At 33.6% G+C, this 20,240-nt stretch overlaps 1 protein-coding gene across 1 annotated transcript in view; it reads left to right on the top strand.

Annotated features, from left to right (window-relative positions):
* The window catches only part of LOC141836392 (uncharacterized), a 47,043-nt gene that overhangs the window by 15,791 nt on the left and 11,012 nt on the right, over positions 1 to 20,240 (top strand). The window contains exons 9-10 of the mRNA XM_074723876.1: positions 3,420 to 3,472; positions 15,864 to 16,074. Coding sequence (XP_074579977.1) covers positions 3,420 to 3,472; positions 15,864 to 16,074 — 264 coding nt within the window. The remainder of the gene's footprint in view (positions 1 to 3,419; positions 3,473 to 15,863; positions 16,075 to 20,240) is intronic.

A 20,240-nucleotide genomic window follows, 5' to 3' on the forward strand; every position in this document is an offset into this window, starting at 1 on the left:
CCGGTGACCGCGTGATGCATCCGGACTCGTCGTCAGGTCCGGGCGACACGTCTGGCTTGTCGTCGGGCTCGGGCGACGCGTCTAGGCTCGTCGTCGGGCTCGGGTGATGCATCCTGGCCTGCACGACGCCTCTGGACTAGTTGTCGGGCTCAGGTGACGCATCCGGACATGTCATTGGGTCTGTAGGATGTGTTTGACACGTTGCGGTGCGTTGACACATTTGTGCCGCTGTCGATCCATTGGTGGAACTAGGTTTTTCGCCTGTTTTGTCCGAAACGGTTCGAGATTTCAATCTAAGCAGTAGAGAGTACTCTTTAACATTGTCATTTCTCAATCCATGAATAGAAGGTCCAAATTATGATTTGAAGAGAAACTTCACACTTTCAAACTGGTCTTTCACTATAAAGAAACAAGTCGTGCACGTGGAATAATCCACATAGGTAAAAGTATGTAAATTAATATTTGAAGGGACACAACTAGAATTCCAAACGAAGGTTTGAATTCTTTGTTTCAAGTGGGGTTTCTATCCTTGTCCAGAACGAGACATGCTGACTGTGCTGAATGATGGTGCCAATGGTTTTGCTGAGTACAACCCTAAGAGCAGGAGAATGAGGTAGAGGAAGGGAAGAGATGAGGGGAGGGGAAAATGAGGCGAGGAGCTGAACAAGGAGTTGCATACCTTGCCAAACATTGCCACATCAGGACTGTTTCAGGAAGGCTTGCAAAGCCTTGCGAAAGCTGTGCCATTGTCAGGATTTCCTCGCCGAAGCCTTACTGCATCAGTATCATCTTCTGAATCCTCAACGAAGCCTTGTTTCATTGGTACTGTCTTTGGAAGCCTTGCCAAAACCTTGCTGAATTTGTGACCCACATTGAGACTATCTCGGGAAGCCTCATGGAAGCTTCTTCTTGTCTTTGTAAACACAGTGGAAGCCTTGTGTCATCAATGGGTAGGATCTTCCTGGTGTCATCTCATAGTTGTTCTCCATGCTGTTCCCCCAGCAAAAATGAAATGTTTGACTAGTGTTGATCTGCAAGGAGAAATTCTTCAGCCTTTCCTCCAAACATTATAAGCTGAGGGAAAATGTAAAAAGCACATTTATTGACTTGTCTGGAAATGGGGGCTAAAGTATTCACCTACTTGGCAGGCTTACATTTAAAACTCTAAGATTTTATAGACTAGAACTATCTTCTATAGATTCTTTAACCTTGAATGCCCCAGGCAAATATGTATTTTGGGCAGGGAAGAATATGAATGTGTAGCCAAAATCAGCTGATACAACCATTTGAGACATATACTTGGTCAATCACCTTTTGAGTTCATGAATTTTAGATGGGAACAGAGTTAACAGTAGAGGTTACTGAGCAATTTTTTTGGCTTAGTGAGTTTGTTTCTAATTAGTAGATTGAAAGAAAACTTAGCCATATAGAGGATGAAAGACAATGGTAAGTATAAGTGGCCTAGCAATGCCTCTTGCTGGTAGGGTGATCCATTTGCCAAGGTAATATTAAGGTAATATTGGTAGGATGAGACTTGGCTATTAGGTCAAAGAAAAAAAGATACTACCAGAATCTGCTTGGAAGCTCCAAATATGGTATGTTGGTGTTTGACTCAAGGTTGTGCATCATATAAGTGCCAGAAGTACTATCATGAAACAAGGATGCCATCTATCCTACAGATGCATTTTGTGAAGTCAGGAAATGAATTGAACATAAGCACTCAACTAAGGGGCTGCTACCAAGAAGAGAATCCTGATAAATTGCTTAAAGCTTGTCTTTGTTGTGGTAGATATTCCTTTATGTAAAGGGCAGAGGTCACCATATAGAATTATGACAATGAAGCAACAACAAATATGGAGTGCTGTAAGAATCCTCCATGACATACGGAAAAGATTTCTGTGAATTGAGAGGAGTGTGACAGCCCAGAATTGCTAAATTCTTTTTTCTCTTTCTTATTTTTTTGGGTGGTGGTCTTGGTCAAAGGCACGCTAGTTGCGTAGGGTAATATTGCATGGTTTGAAATCGCACGATACTGTCGAAATGTATTGTTTCGATAAATTAATGAAACTTTTAGTTTGTGTTCATACAAGATAATGTTGATTCCAAACTTAACTATGTAACACATTATTCTTTTTTCATCTCCTTTCTCCTTCCTTCAAGTCGCCACTGGTACCATATATTGAAACACAACACGATATAAAAATAGTATCATTTTATTGTAGTCAAAGAACAAAACTCTAGTACGGCTCAATTTTTTTGAGTATTTTTGTAAATTAATAACAAAGCATAGTTGTCCCTGCTCCTTGGTTTCAAACCAGGGATCCAAATCAACAGGATGTTCATCAGAAAACCAATCATAATATCTCATACTCAGCCTCCTTTATCAGTTTGTTAATAAACTCCATCTTCTATTGCTATGTCTAAAAGAGACCTTCCAATTCCTTGATAGGCAGTTCTTTGATACTACCACATTTGTCCATATTTGTCTTTGCAGAGCCCTAGGCATGCAGCGTTACCTCTTAGAAGATCACAGGCTAGTTTGCAACTGTTTCAACTATTAAATTCTAGTTTGACCTCCCACACCAATTGTTGGCCCATTTATATAATTGAAAGCTCAGCATTCATTGGAAAGGACTGGTTGATCTTATTGTGTAAAACTTCTAATACAAGTACCCTTATGATGTCTGATACTCCATCCAGACATCTGTGAAGAGCAAATTTGCAGACATGAAGAAATCCAAAAAAAAGAAGTGAAGATATGCAGAGCTGTAGAAATTTTGATGAAGGAATATGTAGAAATATGGAGAAGAGAATCTGAACAAGCAACGGAAACAGCATGAGAAATGTAGACAAAAATCTGAAAAGAAAGAATCTGCAGAAGTCTGCTGCAGCACAAGCAAATCTGGAAGAAAGCTGTTGATAAGTTGAAACTGCAGAAATGTGCAAAGAGTTTTTGGAAGAAAAAGACCTGAGCTATCTGGAAGAAAATTTAAAAGGATTCTGCAGTTTTCTGCAGATCTGGAAGAAGTCAAGCAACACTCAACAGTAGAGATAGGAAGAAGAAGAGGTTGGCGCAAAAAGCAGCAAAAAGCAGCTCAACATAATGGGACACTTTGATACCATATTGAAGTGGGAAAAATTTGTTGGGTTAATCTCCTAGGCTGTCTCCTTTATCTTTATGTATTTATCTTGTTTCTTTCTATATTTATATCATTATGATTTATATAGTTACAAGTAAATTTTTTATCTACTTATAATTAGGCCCTCAACAATTATACCTTTGAGTTAGAATTTTACACTTAAATTATTCTATGCAAAATTTAGATAAAACTCATAATTTGTTTTCTGTCTTCTTTTGACTATGATGACTTGTTTTCAATATGTTCCTACTCCTAATATCATGATATTTCAAATTGCAGGGCAAGCACTGGGATACATTTTATAAGTTCTACAGAAACACAACTGATAACAAGTTTGGCCCCTGATGACTTGACTTTGTTTTTGTTGAATAGGTTGTCATATAATCTTGGTATTTTATAGCAATTTTTATTGTTGTGCTTTAGTGGTTCCATAACCTACGGAATGGATAAATTCTTTCAGTGCAAACTAGGATTACACAATGGATATACACGAAAATGATTGTTGATATGTTTCTCAATGGCATATAAAGATCACAAAACACCTGCTAAAATCACAAATCTCATGTAACACAACATCACACTATGAGTCTATAATAAATTTATATGATTTTCTATAACAAAATTATTCTTCAAAAATTATTCAAAAGTGTGAGTTAAGTGTCTTTGATGAAAATTTTGAAAAAACTTGGCAAGCACAAAATTCATATTTAATATCTCCAAACACATGACGTGTAGAATTACAATAAAGCACCACAAAATGTCATTCACTATATACCCATATACCCAATGACAACATGAGGTAAAATGAAAACTCAAATGTTCAGAAATAAATATCTTTAGTTCAATAAAACACTTTAATATGATATTATTAGATAACATAAAAGAAACATTTGTGACTTTTAGTCTAGCTTAATGTTTCAAAGGAACTTGATAAACCTCTAAATGCAGAAAAGAATAAAAGGACAATTTGTTTCATGGCCCGAAAGTTTCACTCAAGATAAGGTTTTGTGTTGGAATATCTCACAACACTTCCCCAAATGGTGACTATTGTCTACCCGTAAGTGTATTTGAAAGATGACATGAGAAGTAAACATCAAGGAAGTTCAGTGTATGCATCTTATATTGCAATATATCACATCTCTGCACGTCTCACACCTCTATATGTTACCACATGTCTAGTATACTACAGTTTAAGTACATTAAATCATGTATCCCTTCAATCTCTGTCCATATTCAAGATACTCATTACACTTGCCATGAGCTCTTAGTAGAATTTTGAACATCGGACTGTGAGTTTCTCTTGCATTCCGATAAAGTAACCACATCTTCTCTAGCAATCTTGCATTAAGCAAATCTTGAAGAAAGCTGTTGATAAGTTGAAACTGCAGAAATGTGCAAAGAGTTTTTGGAAGAAAAAGACCTGAGCTATCTGGAAGAAAATTTAAAAGGAATCTGCAGTTTTCTGCAGATCTGGAAGAAGTCAAGCAACACTCAACAGTAGATATAGGAAGAAGAAGAGGTTGGCAAAAAGCAGCTCAACATAATGGGAGACTTTGATACCATATTGAAGTGGGAAAAATTTGTTGGGTTAATCTCCTAGGCTGTCTCCTTTATCTTTATGTATTTATCTTGTTTCTTTCTATATTTATATCATTAAGATTTATATAGTTACAAGTAAATTTTTTATCTACTTATAATTAGGCCCTCAACAATTATACCTTTGAGTTAGAATTTTACACTTAAATTATTCTATGCAAAATTTAGATAAAACTCATAATTTGTTTTCTGTCTTCTTTTGACTATGATGACTTGTTTTCAATATGTTCCTGACTCCTAATATCATGATATTTCAAATTGCAGGGCAAGCACTGGGATACATTTTATAAGTTCTACAGAAACACAACTTAATATAGGTTTGGCCCCTGATGACTTGACTTTGTTTTTGTTGAATAGGTTGTCATATAATCTTGGTATTTTATAGCAATTTTTATTGTTGTGCTTTAGTGGTTCCATAACCTACGGAATGGATAAATTCTTTGAGTGCAAACTAGGATTACACAATGGATATACACGAAAATGATAGTTGATATGTTTCTCAATGGCATATAAAGATCACAAAACACCTGCTAAAATCACAAATCTCATGTAACACAACATCACACTATGAGTCTATAATAAATTTATATGATTTTCTATAACAAAATTATTCTTCAAAAAATATTCAAAAGTGTGAGTTAAGTATCTTTGATGAAAATTTTGAAAAAACTTGGCAAGCACAAAATTCATATTTAATATCTCCAAACACATGACGTGTAGAATTACAATAAAGCACCAAAAAATGTCATTATCTCTGTCCATATTCAAGATACTCATTGCACTTGCCAAGCTCTTAGTAGAATTTTGAACACATCTTGCATTCTGATAAAGTAACCACATCTTGCAATCTTGCATGAAATGCAAGACATGCATGCCAATAACATACTTCTTAATCACATAATATAATGACAAATTTGACACTGATCAAAGGTCACAGTAATATCACACATTCACAAATAAGAATATCCAAGATTATCTACTTAAGCATGTTCATATAGCATATGTTCCAGTTATCCTAGGAATCAGAAGCAATTCAAACAGTAGAAAGAAAAAAAAATGTAAATCTATGGTTTAGGAGGACTTCTCTCCAGTCTTCCCCCTCTTTAGAGCAAAACTAATCCAGGGCGTCACAAAAGCTCAATTTCAGTTGTTAAATTGTATAACAATCTGTCTAGATCACTGCATCCAATCATAAAAAACCCTTGTCTTATTTCCTTTTCTTCTCTGTTTTTTGTTAACTTGACAAGGTGTGGTGAATTGATCAGTCGACCACTTGAACATCCAACTGGTTGACTGTGGATTGTCCAATCTAACATTCAAGAGTATTATTTGTTCATTCTTTACCAAAATTTTGTAATATTGACTCTTTTGTTTTTCTAATTCCTTCCCTTATCTTTTCTCCTCCAAAAGGGTTCCACAGGGAAAATACAAACTTGCTTTTTTTTTTCTCTACCAAAATTTTGCAATATTGACTCTTTTATTTTTCCAAAGTCCTTCCCTTATCCTTTCTCCTGATAGGGATGTACAAGGAAAATACAAACTCAAGTTTGAACTAGAGAAGAAATCAACAAAATCATCATGAGCTCAAAGGAAATGTCTGATATCCTACCTCAATTGCTAGTCCTGCATTGGAGTTCTAAGACCACAAAGCACCCTTTGGACACTTGACCATTTGAAGTTCTTGATCTCTTTCGATTGGTGCTCTGGTTCTCTCTCTCACTCACCCCAACTAGCCATGAAACTTTTAATTATATCTATTCTTAACCCTTGTTAAATTTATATTTGATTATAGTCAATCAATTCAAACCAAAATATAGGAAATGCTAAACACAATTTATTGCTTTTGTATATGGTCTTCAAATTTCTATCCATAACTAGTGCCTCAATGTACTACTAAGTAGACATCTTTTCCTCTACGTTGCAATTGAAGTTTTAGTTGCATATTGAGTTTACCTACATTTGTGGTTATTATAGACAAAATTTAAAATATTATTCCATGTGAGAGTTTTGCTTTTCGACTGGAACATTAAGTTTTGATATTGTGTCATCCAATAGTCGACACGCTTTGGCACACTTCAAAGAATGTCAATATCATCTCAAGAGTGTTATGATCCCTCATCGTAACTTGTTTACTCAAAATATAAGCCAATAGCAACTAGAAAGTTAATCTAGCAAAAATTTTAGAGCAACAAGTTAAAAACATACCTAGCATCTCAGCTAATGATTATACCTTATTACTACCAAAATGAGTGATGTGCATTGGATGAAAGTATCCAAAGCATTGGTTCTTGTACCATCTTTGTGAAATCAACTCTATAATTTTTCAAAACCCATATTAAATAATGTTTATTGGACATTTGGTATTAGAATTCAATTTCTTCCTATAAATTATTTTGCTTAGTTATTGTTTAGATGGACTTAGATTGATACAATTGTAGAACATGTACAAATATACAATATGAATCCATCTTGGTTCATTTGACTCTGACAAAACTCTGCTTTGCTACTATTAGCGACTCGATTGTTCTTTACCCTCTTCCTATCCCCTCTCTTTTTATCTCTTCCTTGTGAACAATACACAAAGTAGAAGTATCTCATGAGAAGAGAATTTTTCATTCTTAGTTGGTGTTGAGTAAACAAGCCTTGTGATGCAACATCAAGTTGAACCCTCAAATCACATAAAAATTAAGACACAATTGATGGAAAAAACCAAAGATTAAGTGCCATATGACCATCCCACACAAAGAAGAAAAAACCTCGCTTATAGAGATTAATTAAAGTGGCCTTTTATTAACTAAAAGATGAAAATACATTGAAAATATACTACTTATACGCACTTGACTCTAACCAAATGTTGAAAAAAAATATTACTATAGTAACAAAGATTAATGAAAAAAGGGATAACTATCTTACAGAGAGAGAAACTTTCACACATAGAAATTAAATTAGAATTATTAACTCAAACATGAAAAATACATAGAAACAACACTACTTTTGTAGACTTGACTCTAACTAAATTAATGAAAAAAATTATTAAAATCAATTACAAATTTAAATAAATCTCTTTACTCTACGTTAGGCAAGTTTGTTTTGAGCATCTTTAATTGAAATGACCTTTCCAATGAGTAAGGAATATAAATTATACAATTTGAATCTTGACTTTCAACAAACATAATATCTTCATTATCTTCTTGGGATGCCCATTCCAATGAGTAAGAAATTGGTGTAATTTAGTTCTTTTGAGTCTTGATTTCATGTACGTCCTTTTTGGTCAACCCTTCCAACAAATAAGAAAGCACATCAGTTTATTATTTAGGACAGCGATCATATCCACATCATCACCACAATCATGAATATTGATCCAAAGAACTACAACCTGAAGTCAACATATAAGGATGGAGGTTCAAATCTCAACTTTGAAAATTGAATTAGTACTTAAACAAGTTGGCAAGTTAAATAAACAAACATTATAATCAATTTATCTTTATAATGTAGTTAAAATAATTGGAGTTGAATGCCCCTAAAGTGTAAGATATGAGACAATTAGAATTCATGAATGCAAGATGGCTATTTTATTTCTAGTTTCAACATGCTTCTCTTCTATCAGCTCAATAGGAATCTTAGTATGATATAGATGGTAGATAAAGAAGCTTATTAATTTGTCAAAGTTGAAAGTGATAATTAACTCATAAAAGGACAAATACCAATAAATTCTTAATATTTGCCAATTTTTAAGTTGTCTTGCATTCTTATTTCGTGTTCATTCTGTTCCTTTTCTTCTTTTGATTTCTCTAGATAACATGAACGCGAATGGGTTATAATTTATGAGCCTAAGCCCTAGTGAATATCAAGTCAATTATTTTCAAAAGTGGTTAACTCAACCATGGGTTCTTTTAGGTTTTAACATCATGGGGCTTATTTAAAGTGTCATTAGAGATATTTTCTAAAATGTCATTAGAGTTTTTCTGAATTCTCAACATGAGGGTCCTTCGAAGGTTAAAGTATAGGGAAATTTTAAGAGCTCAACTTCTTTATTTCAGTTAAAAGTTCAATTGTTATCGGTGGAATAGAGACTTTGAATCCAGTTCATTTAAAGATGGCAAATCGTGCTAATTCGGCTAAGCCCATGTTATATCAATCAACATAATCTGCAATGTTATCTGATCGATCTAAAAAATCGGAAGAGTCATACACATGATTTTACATGATTGTATTTGTTTTCCTTTTTTGACAAATAAGCTAAGCTGGAAACTATTTATATGATGTGCAAAAACTTGTGAGAAAAAATAATTAAATTATTGGAATTTAACAAAGGTTCAAAATCTCGGACCAAACCATGTAGGAGTTTCAAGCTTTGACTGGAACGTTTTGATACCATATCAGCATTTTGATATATGGTGCCAATGGAGAATTGGATGGAGAAGGAGGATGAATAAACAGAGAACACATCTATATTCCTAACTCTTATATGGAATGGCACAATTTTAATATTGTATTGCATAACAAGAGCTAAAAAAAAAATCAAACATAGTGTTGAATGTTAGTATGACACATACTCATTGACATAATTGACACAATAACACAAAATAAATTATCTATGCCGAGCAGTTTCAAATGTTAGTGATTTATTGGAATGATATATTTTGACTACGCCACTCAGTATGGTACAAGATTTCAAACTATGATTTACAAACCAATAAATTAAACAAAAGTATTTTTGAAACATGAGTTGCAATTTTACTGAAGTAAAATGGCCATAGTCCAATGTTGATGTCATCAGAGGTTTGAGTCTTGGTTAGTTAATGGAATGATTGCAGTTGATCCTTTTCTCTTGTAATATTCAATTTTACCTTCCATAATAGTTTGGAGCCCCTTTTTTGTCTTGAACTGGATTTGATGACGTGTACTGAATCCAATTGATCATTAACATCCAAAATCATTGAAAGTTTGCATTAACTCTAGTAGATCCCATGTGGCAGAGCCCACCACTATATATATATTTTTAAGCTCTGCTATCCTGCTTCTTGTCTTATTTCTCTCTTTATTTTTCCTTCTGTGGACAACTTCTACTTGTGTTTTAATTTACTTTTTATGCAGTAAAATTATTAGAGATTAGGGGAATTACTCTGTTCACAAGCTTGCGAAGGGAAGTGATCTGCAATATCATCCTTCTAATTTATTGGAAAGGGTTCATAGGTAAGGTGATAGTGGATTTTAGGAGGGATGCTTTTTCACAGGGGAAGTGGTCGATAGCACAATGGGATGATGATGATGTTGGATTTATGAGGTGCTATGGAGAGGGCTGTAATCTGATGGGAAGGAGAAAATGAGACAAAGTAGGAATTAGGGGAAAGTGGACTATCGACACTGAATAAGAAGTTGATTTTAATACCAAATAGATGAAACACTAAAATTGAATTGACAAATAGAGAAAGTGGATGAAATTTATGAAAAAAGAGGATAACTATTTCAAACTTTGACAAAAGGATCTCACACAAAAATTAATAAAACTAGAATTTTATTTATTGAAAGTGAAAAAAAATGCATTGAAATAATCCTACTTTATATAGACTTGACTCTAACCAAACTAGGAAAGAAGTTCACTAATTGAAAAACACAATAATCCCATTAATCTACAACCCAATTAAAAGATACCTTTACCAAATAAAAAAATACCAAACTTTCAACACCTAAGATAGTTAGAAAAATCAATTAAATAACAATAACAATCAAGCCTTATTTCACTATGTGAGGTTGACTATATAGATCCTTTTATGTTATTGGACTCTACTATTGTATTATCATCTATATTTAAATAAATTTTATCTTATTTTATCATTGCTAACCAAGTGTTTTTTAGTCTTTTTGTTCCTCATTTAATTTGCGTATTTGACATAGTTTCACATCGTCTAACTAGAGCATTTATTGATCGTTTAAGTATACCCGTACCATCTTAAATGTGTCCCTCGGAGTTTTTCCTCAATAGGTACAATCCTTTCGCTCTAATATTCTCATTTCTCATCCTGTCCATCCTCGTATGTCCACATGTGCGCTATAACATCCTCATCTTTGTGACTCTTATCTTCTACTCATGTGCTTGAGTTATAGTCCAACATTTAGTTTCATATAATATAGTAGGTTTAACTGTCATTTTGTCCATTGTTTTGTAGAACTTTCTTTTAATCTTTACAGTTACTTTACGATCACAAAGAACACCTAATGTTCTCTATTTCAACTATTTTATTTGTATTTTATGTAAGATACTCAACCCTCCATCTTTTTACAAAAATGATCTTAAATATTTAAAGTTCTTAGTTACAGACAACTTGTTATATTCTATATTAACAATTGCCTTATTACGTCTAATATCGCTAAATTTAAATTTCATATATTCTGGTTTTACTCTACTAAACTTAAAATGTTTCACTTCTAGTGTTTCCTGTCAAAATTACTATTTACTTCTTCACGTATCTCATCTATTAAAACAATATCATCTGCAAACAACATGCACCATAGTGACGTATCTTGGATGTGTACGGTAAGTTCATCCATGATTAATGTAAAAAGATAGAAACTCAAAGTTGATCCTTGATGTAACCCTATCTTTATAGGAAATGTTTTGATTAATTTATATGAAGTTTTCACTCTTATCATTACATCCTCCTACATATCCTTAATTATTTCAATATACGCTATGTCAACACTTTTCTTTTTTAGAATTCTTTATATAATTTCTCTCAGGATTATGTTGTAAGTTTTTTCTAGGTCAACAAATACCATGTGTAAGTTTTTACTTCTATTCTAGATACTTTTCAATTAGTTACCTGCTTCTATTGTTGGTCTACATGGCATGAACCTAAATTGATTTTTGATCACCGTAGTTTCCTTAGTTTTTTTTCTATTACTCTTTCTCAAAGTTTCATGGTATAACTTATTAATTTAATACCCTTATAATTTATACAATTTTGTACTTATCCTTTGTTTTTATATAAGAGGACTAGAGTACTTACTTTTTATTGATCAAATATTTTTTTTCGTTTTAAATATCAGATTAAATAACTTTGTAAACCATTCAATGCCTTACTTCCCTAGGCACTTCTATATCTCGTTTCCCTAGGCACTTCCATACCCGTATTGGAATATCATCTGTTCCAATTATTTTTTTTTATTTTTCATCTCATTTAAAGCCTGCTCTTCTTCTGAAGTTTAAATCCTACGATAAAAGTTTGAATTTTTATATTTCTCTGATCTACTTAAATTACTTAAGTTAAGTTGATCACTTGAATCTTTGTTAAAATGTTGATGAAAATATATATTCCATCGTTCTTTTATTATCCCCTATTGCATTCATCTTTAATGCATTTTATTTGGATAAGATCTTTTGCTTTCCTCTCTCCTGTTTTAGCTATTTTATAAATGTCTCTTTTCCCTTTTTTGTATCCAACTGCGGATACAAGTGTTCAAAAGTTTCATTATTGGCTTCACTCGCTGTTTTTTGATCTCTTTCTTGGCTATTGCATACTTTTTAAAGTTTTCCTCGTTCTTACAAGTGTATAATAACTTATACGTTGATCGTTTCTTTTTTTACTTTTTCCTGTACTTTTTCATTCCATCATTAAAATTCTATACTTGGTTGTATACGTCCTTTTAACTCATCAAGTATACTCTTGGCTATTAGCTTCAACTTTAATGTCATCGTATCCCAAGTCGTATTTAAGTCGCTATATATTTCTCCTAATACTTATACTTCTACCCTCTCCTAAATTTATTTTAAGTTAGAAAAATCAATTAACAATTCAAAATTCATACAGGTCTCTTTTCCTTATTTGCGTTACCTTGTCTTGATTAGTACCACTAAAATTGTATTGACATAGGCAAACATAGCAATATTTTTATGTGCAACATGGTACTAATACTAGTTAGCATCTAGATTAATACGTTGTTGCATACATGGATGGCTCAATCAAAATTTACCACAAGAAAATCCAAATTCAGCTATAGAGTGACACATGGAAGACTTACAGTTATGAAGGAAACTTGAGTCAACAACCAATGGTTCATCATCAAAGTTATTACAAGCATTAATTGGCTCTAATGCTAAGCTACTCATGTTTCTTTAATGTTTTTCATGGGAGACAACAAGTTATTAATTCCTTTGAAAGTATTAAGAATTATAAATGTATAAATTGGTGTCTTTCCTAATAGCTTGAGATGTTTGTAATAAATGGTTAGCCATTCAATGTTAACATGGTATTAGAGTAAGACTAGGAGGTCCAGTTCAAATACTTGTGTTAGAAAAAATCTCATCATTGGTTTGGGCCTTCTAGTAAAGGTGAATTATACTTAGCCATGAAGGTGGCTGAAGGTGAAGTATACTAAGCTACAAATTAAGTAGTGTTCTAATGTAAAGGTACAAATTGGTCCTTTTTTAATAGATTAAACTTTTGGGATAAGTGGTTAGCAAATCAATTTTAATAGAAAGGCTCAAGGCTTTTAATGGAAAATTTTCCAACTACCTTCATCCTTTTTCTAATTAGTAATTTTGAAAGGAGAATTTGGTTAACAAGTAATATTAGACTTATTAAGCCATACTTGGAGGGAAACACTAGAAGTAAAAGCTTTTAGGCTTAGTAAAGTAAAGACAAAATATATGAAATTTAAATTTAGCAATATTAGATGTAATAAGAATTATTAAGATAGGAGATTGATACCCTGAGTGATAATGCCCCTCCAATGCACGACTTGCAATCTGCACACCCAAGATCCAATTATCCATTAGGGTTTGGAAGCATGATCTTTTGTGCGGTGGTGGTAGATTTCTTATGCATCAGAGATGATAAGTTATCTATAGTTGAGAGCTTTAAGTATTTAAGATTGTTTTGCAAAAAGTTGAGGGGTTAAGAGAAATACCTTATATAAAATGCAAACAGAATAGTTAAAATGGAGGAGAGTGTTGGGTATTCTTTGCGATCGTAAAGTACCTTTAAAATTTAAAAGGAAGTGATATAAAATGACGATTAGACCTACTATATTATATAAGTTAAATGTTGATTTATAACTCGAGCACATGATAAGAGTCACAAAGATAATGATATTAAGTTGGATGTGTAGACATACGAGATAAGAAATGAGAATATTAGAGAGAAAGTTGAGATTACGCCAAGTAAGGGGAAATTTTGAAAGACGCATTTAAGATGATACAAACATGTACCTAGATGACAAATAAATGCTCCAATTAGACGATATATAAATATGACAAATACGCACATCAAATGAGGAAGACCAAAGAAGACTTGGTTAGCAACGATAAAATAGGATAAAATTTATTTAAATATAGATAATGATATATGATATAGGAGGATTTATATAGCCGACCTCACCTAATGGGATAAAGCTTATATGTTGTGTAACTTGATCAACAAGCAAACATTTGAAAAAGGAGCATTAAATGTTTTCACTTTTCTATACTTTGGAAACCAATTTGACAACTTTAGTTGTTCTATTTATCAATGTTCTAAATTAATTTTTGCTGTGATTTTCATCTTTCCTTTCTATTTAAGAATCTTGTACTGAGTTGGAGTACCATTTTGGAGTGCTTCTTTTCAACTTGTTGAGTTTATCTCAAACCCTTTTTTTTATGAGCTAATGTAAGTGTGGCTAAACTCTCTCTTATTTTGAATGTGATTGTTTTTTAACATTATAACAAACAAGTTCTGAGAGTTCTACCAGTCGTGTGGAGAGTTTCTCTTATCACTTATTGAAGGGAAAACCTTCCTCTTCCTCTTGTTGACTTTCCTATTCCATTGCTGTTGTCTTTTACTCAATCTCTATCCTGGTTCTTTACATTGCACGTCTCATTTTTGGAGTTGGAATACGATTAAAAAATGTCTATCTTGTTGAAGGCTCTGCTATCCTCACACATCCTCATAGCCATCTTTCTCTGGAACAAGTAAAGCAGTCACAAGATATGGACTTATGGACTCCTGAACATAGCCATTTGCAATGAGCTCATCAACTTACCTTTGTAGTTCCTTGGCCTCTTCCTATCTGCACTTATAAGCTGGCTGGTTTGGTTAAAGAGCACTTGGAAGAAGTATTTTCTGTTCCACCCTTCAAGGATCAGAGAAACTTGAGTGATAAGAGGGTAGAATTCGTAGGGAATAGAGTATGGAAGTTGATAAGAGGTAGGAGAAGGTTTTCCCTCTAATTGAGTGATAAGATAAACTTGTCAAACTCAAGTATTGGGAATTGACCTCTTTTCAAGGAGTCAAGTAAAATGAGTAGATTTCTGGTAGAACTATTGCCACTTAAGTGATAATGTGATTTATGGTAGAACACTTGCCACTCAAGTAATAATGTCCAAGGACAGTTGCACTCAAGATTAGAGAGAGTTTTGCCACACCTAGGCAAACTCAAGTGTTAAGAAAGAGGGTTTGAGATGAATCAAGAGGTTAATCAACCAACCTCAAAAATGGGGTTCCAGATCATTTTACAGTCAGCACCAGCTTCTTAAGTAGAAAGGAAAAACTGAAGTCATGGCCTAAATTTATTTAGAACATTACTAAAGAAGGAACAACTAAAAGTGGTAAAATTGGCTTCCGAAGTATTGGAAAACTGAGAGCCATTAATGTTCCTCTCCAATGTTTGCTTGTTGAAATTACTTGTTGGAAAAGGCTGAAATATTGTTGGATATATTCCATGCCTTAAACCTTCCAATGACTTAATAACTTGTCTCCCAGGAAAAGTATTCAAGCAACTTTGGTAGATTAAAGTTGGAACCAATGTTTGTAATTATAATGATGGATTACTGACTGTTGATTCAATTTTCATTTGTAGCTCCGATTCTTCTAGTGTCATTGTGCCCTATATGGTTGTGATTGAATATTTTTTGGGTAAATTTTGAGCTGAGCCATCTGTATATGCATTGGTTAAGCCATGCCGACTAATACCAATCAAAACTTGAAACCATTAGTGTATATTGTTTTGATTTTAACATTTTCCTTTAGATTGCTATCTTCTCAAATAAAACAGTTCCTTCTTGCAAGGAAACATTTGAAAATCTGAATTCTCAACTCTTCTCTTTGAAATATTATCCCTTGAGGTCCTTTTTGACATAGTTATCTTCAGATGGGGTAGTGCTTATCTCACGAGGGACTTCTTTCACATGCTGGGATCAAAGATGACAGATCATCTATTGCTCATTGTTGCTGAAGATGACGGTGAACTTGTTGCTGGTGCTCTTAATGTTATTGGAGGTGACACACTTTTTGGTCGCTTATGGGGTTGTCTACCACGCGTTTATTTTCCAAATTTGCATTTTGAGGCCTGCTACTATCAGGTAAACTTTTTGTAGTAGTGTTTGCAAAGGCTAGTCACCCTCCCTTAGCATTTGAAGCAATCAATCTAGATGCAAATAATAAATTTTTGATCTCATTATTTATTGATCGAGTTGTTCAGTGGTCTTTTCTTTCATTATTTTTGCATGTTATCTTGCTTTATATGGATTATTTGCACTTTTTAATAAGAAAGGAATATGCTTTTGAACAACATTCTGATTATAGTGAACATTGAACCAATAAACTTTCTTCAAACGAAATCATAAAGATATGATAATTGAGTTTTTTCTATGACAAATAATGATAGGAGTTAAAAGTTAGTTATCTTATTGTATATTAAAATGGTTATACAACTTGTGTATTAAACGGCCCTAGATTAATTAACTTGTTTAAGATTAGTGCATTAGACTAAGCAATATCATGACCATGGTTTGAAATCTCGTACTGTGTCGGGTGAAATGATCGAAACATATCATTTTGGTAAATCACTGAAACTCGATACCACTCGGTATTAAGGTTCAAACTCTTGAGCAGTATTGTAGTTTCGGTTTTTGACCAGAAAGATACTATTCCAATTTTAATATCGTGCCGATGCTCTGATGCATGCTGCCTGTGATAGATTGGAGATTGAAGGAGGAAGGAGATGAAGCAAAATGAGAGACTATTTGTATTGAGTGTGTTGAGTTTTGGTAATTTACCAGAATGATATGTTTCAATTCTTTTGCTTGGCACAAGATTTAAAACTTACTCAATGCAAACTCCTTTCTATGCTTCATCTCCTTTCTTCAACTCCAATCTACTGGCACCCTGCATCGAAATATCTGCACGATACTAAAATAGTTTCGTTCTAGACAAAGATTGAAACTTCAATTTGAGATTTTAAACCTTGGTAATGACTAAGTAATTTATTCCTATTTTATCTAACACTTGCTCTCAAGCCGGAGTGTAAATATTTAGATATCCAATTTGCTATGTAGGAATATAAAACAAGTTATAAGAAAAGGCATGGTAAAAATGTCAAAGCAATTTGTTCTTTAAAATATATATAGTGTGCTAATCTTCTCGGACATAAACAAAGAAGAAGCTTTATCAACTTTAATGTTTCTAATGAGTTCATGAAACATTAGATTATTTGCAGGTAGATGAATATATAATTGTCACAGCATGCATTTATTACTTTGTTCCTGCTAAAATTGAGATCATTAAGGAAATGACCTATCCATATCATCTTATAAGTTGTATGTGTCATTGTCTTGTATTCTGCTTTAACATTAGACTGTGCTACAACACCTTACTTATTCATAATGGTGAGACATAGGGAACAATTTCTTAAAGTGCTCACACTATGTTTGTCTCTTGTAGTAACTAGTCACACCTTAAACAATTAATTTGCCCATTAGTGAGATACTTAATTGTAAACACTAATTCACAAGAAATAGGGAAATGGATTGTACATCTATGAATGGAGGATAAGTTCCCATCTGATAATGACACATAAAACCCTCAAAAAGATGAGCTCAAATTTTTTTTATTAAAATAAAGTTAGTGTTGGTATATCAATGTAAGATTAGAGGGTTTGACATGATGTCCGAGATTAATTAGGGGGGAGGGGGTGTTAACAGTGGAACTTGAAAATTTTGTCAAGATATCTCTTGCATGCATTATATTCTTGTAATATGTAGTAGTGGTAGATGGTTTGATGAAGGGTTAATTGGGACAAGAAGTGGTACGGTTTTACAAGGTGATGACTCAGAGTCATGAATATTATAGTGTTGGTAAGAAACATGAAGAGACACTAGCATTTTGATAGGATACACTGAAAGTAAAAAGTTTTAGGCTTAGTAAAATAAAAACATAATATATAAAATTTAAGTTTAGTAATAGTAGACGCAATAAGATAATTGTTAAGATAGGAGATGACTAGTTATTTGTAACCGAGAGTAAGTATTTAGGTTGGGTTTTTCAAAAGGATGGAGGGGTTGACAGAGATGTTTTATATAGGATACAAGTAGGATGGTTAAAATTAAAGGTGTCAAGTATTTTTTTATGATCGTAAGATACTTCTAAAACTTAATGGGAAACTTTACAAAACGACGGTTAAACTTGCTATGTTATATGAAGTTGAATGTTAAGTTATGAACCGAGTACATGAGTGGAAGACGAGAGTCGCAAAGATGAAGATGTTAAAAGTGGATGTGTAGACATATGAGGATGGATAGTATAAGAAATGAGAATATTAGAGAGGTTGCGCCTATTAAGGGAAAACTCTGAGAGACCCATTTAAGATGGTATGAACATATACTTAAATGATCAATAAATGCCCCAGTTAGATAATGTGAGACCATGCCAAAAACGCACATTAATCGAGGAAGAGGAATACCAAAGAAGACTTAGTTAGTAACAATAAAATAAGATAAAATTCATTTAAATATAAATGATGATGTAGTAAAGGATCGAGCCCCCAATGTTATAGAAGGATCACTATAACCGACCCTGCTTAGTGGATAAATACTTAATTATTGTTATTGTAGAGTGCAACTACAATGTAATGGACTATTTAGCATATTATTGACCTTTCACAAACACTTTTTCTATATACTGAATTTTAGTTGTGGCCTTCCTAGTGGGTGCGAGTGTTTTGAGTTAGTAGCTTAATTTTTTAGAGTGAAAATCCTTAAAGGGGGGTAGGATGTTATATTCTAAAATTTTAAAAAGATTTAGATAACTAGAGATTATTAGAATTCAATTGGAAATTATGGAGTTTTTGGATGAACCAAATGTGTAAAAAGATGATTTAGCGACTTTAGTATAAATTTTGGGGATGTTAATCTTAGATCTATTGGTAGATATCATGGTCAGATGGGAATCTATTCGATCTGGTTTTAGGCTTGAATGGAGCTCAAATCAGATAAGATCAAATCGGAGATTTTATAGCTGAACTAGTAGTGGACTAGGCTGAACTAGTTCGTTTGACTAGGTTTAATTGATTTGTTTATTAGGGATTTTTAGCATTTTAATGCCTCCTTTTTCTTTCTCGATCGCATGATACCCTCCCTCCATGCAACATATCTCTCATCCCCGATTTTGTTCCTCTCTCTTGTAACTTTGTCTAGCACTGCTGCAGTTGCCTGCCACCAATGAGCTCCCCTGCATTGCTAGCCGTTGCATGCTACCAGCATTGCCACTGTCCAAACGTCCACCACTGTTTCTTCTTCCTCTCCTTTTTGATCTTGTTGAGCAACCTGCCAGGTTCTGCTAGCAACCTTAGGTGAGCTTTTGGGTCCTATGCACCCTTTGAGTAGTGATCAAGATGTCTGTAGAGTAGCAATGACCTTAGGTAGCTAAAAGTCGCATTGCCATAGAGCAGCAGTGCCCTTCTTCTCATCATCGTGTAGGTAACCTCTTGGACATTGTTGATCCTCCCTATTTCTGGTAGGTGACCAGTAGCAGTTCTTGCAACTTGCTATAGTTTAGGGCTTTCTGTGGTTTAATAACAAAAATTAATGTTCTTTGTTATTTTCCATTTTGAGCAGTTGATCTAGCATTGATTGTAGTGATAAGCGAGCGCTTCTATCCACCTGCGACACTTTATTTCTAGTTATTTTGGTAAATCCCTTTAAGGCAGGCTCTTTTTCCTCTCTACTGGAGTTGGGAGTATTCACAAGAAAGGTTCATTGTGAATCCATATGCCTAATCTTGTGAAAAGTCCTGACATAACTTTGTTTACTCATTTGCTTGTATATATTTCGTATTGAACTCTGATTATCCTGTCAAACATGAGCATCATGTTTGATAAGTTAGTAAGTTGTTATTTGTGGTAATTTTATGTTTTTTATTGGTTGTTGATATGATATCTTTATATCACACATCTGTTATGTTTTTTTGTTCACATTGTTAGAATTAATGGTTAACATTGGTATGAACACGATAACATAAACATTGTAAATGAATGGTATTTCTTAAAGAATATGTATAATTGATGTTGAGGTCAGAGATTGAATCTCGAGCTATACGTTCAAAATTGGCGAAATTTTTCGTTCCGTTAGCGGACCGACACCGGCATAGCATCGACATAGTGTTCCAATCGGGATGAGGCATTGATCGAACTCGGTGACACCTCCGAAGGCATTGCATGAGCCGCACGTGCCCCGATCGCGCGGCCTGCGTG

Source organism: Curcuma longa, chromosome 10 (genome assembly GCF_044706935.1).
Source record: "Curcuma longa cultivar G26 ecotype Majalengka, Jawa Barat chromosome 10, ITB_CL_G26_1.1, whole genome shotgun sequence".
NCBI lineage: Eukaryota > Viridiplantae > Streptophyta > Magnoliopsida > Zingiberales > Zingiberaceae > Curcuma > Curcuma longa.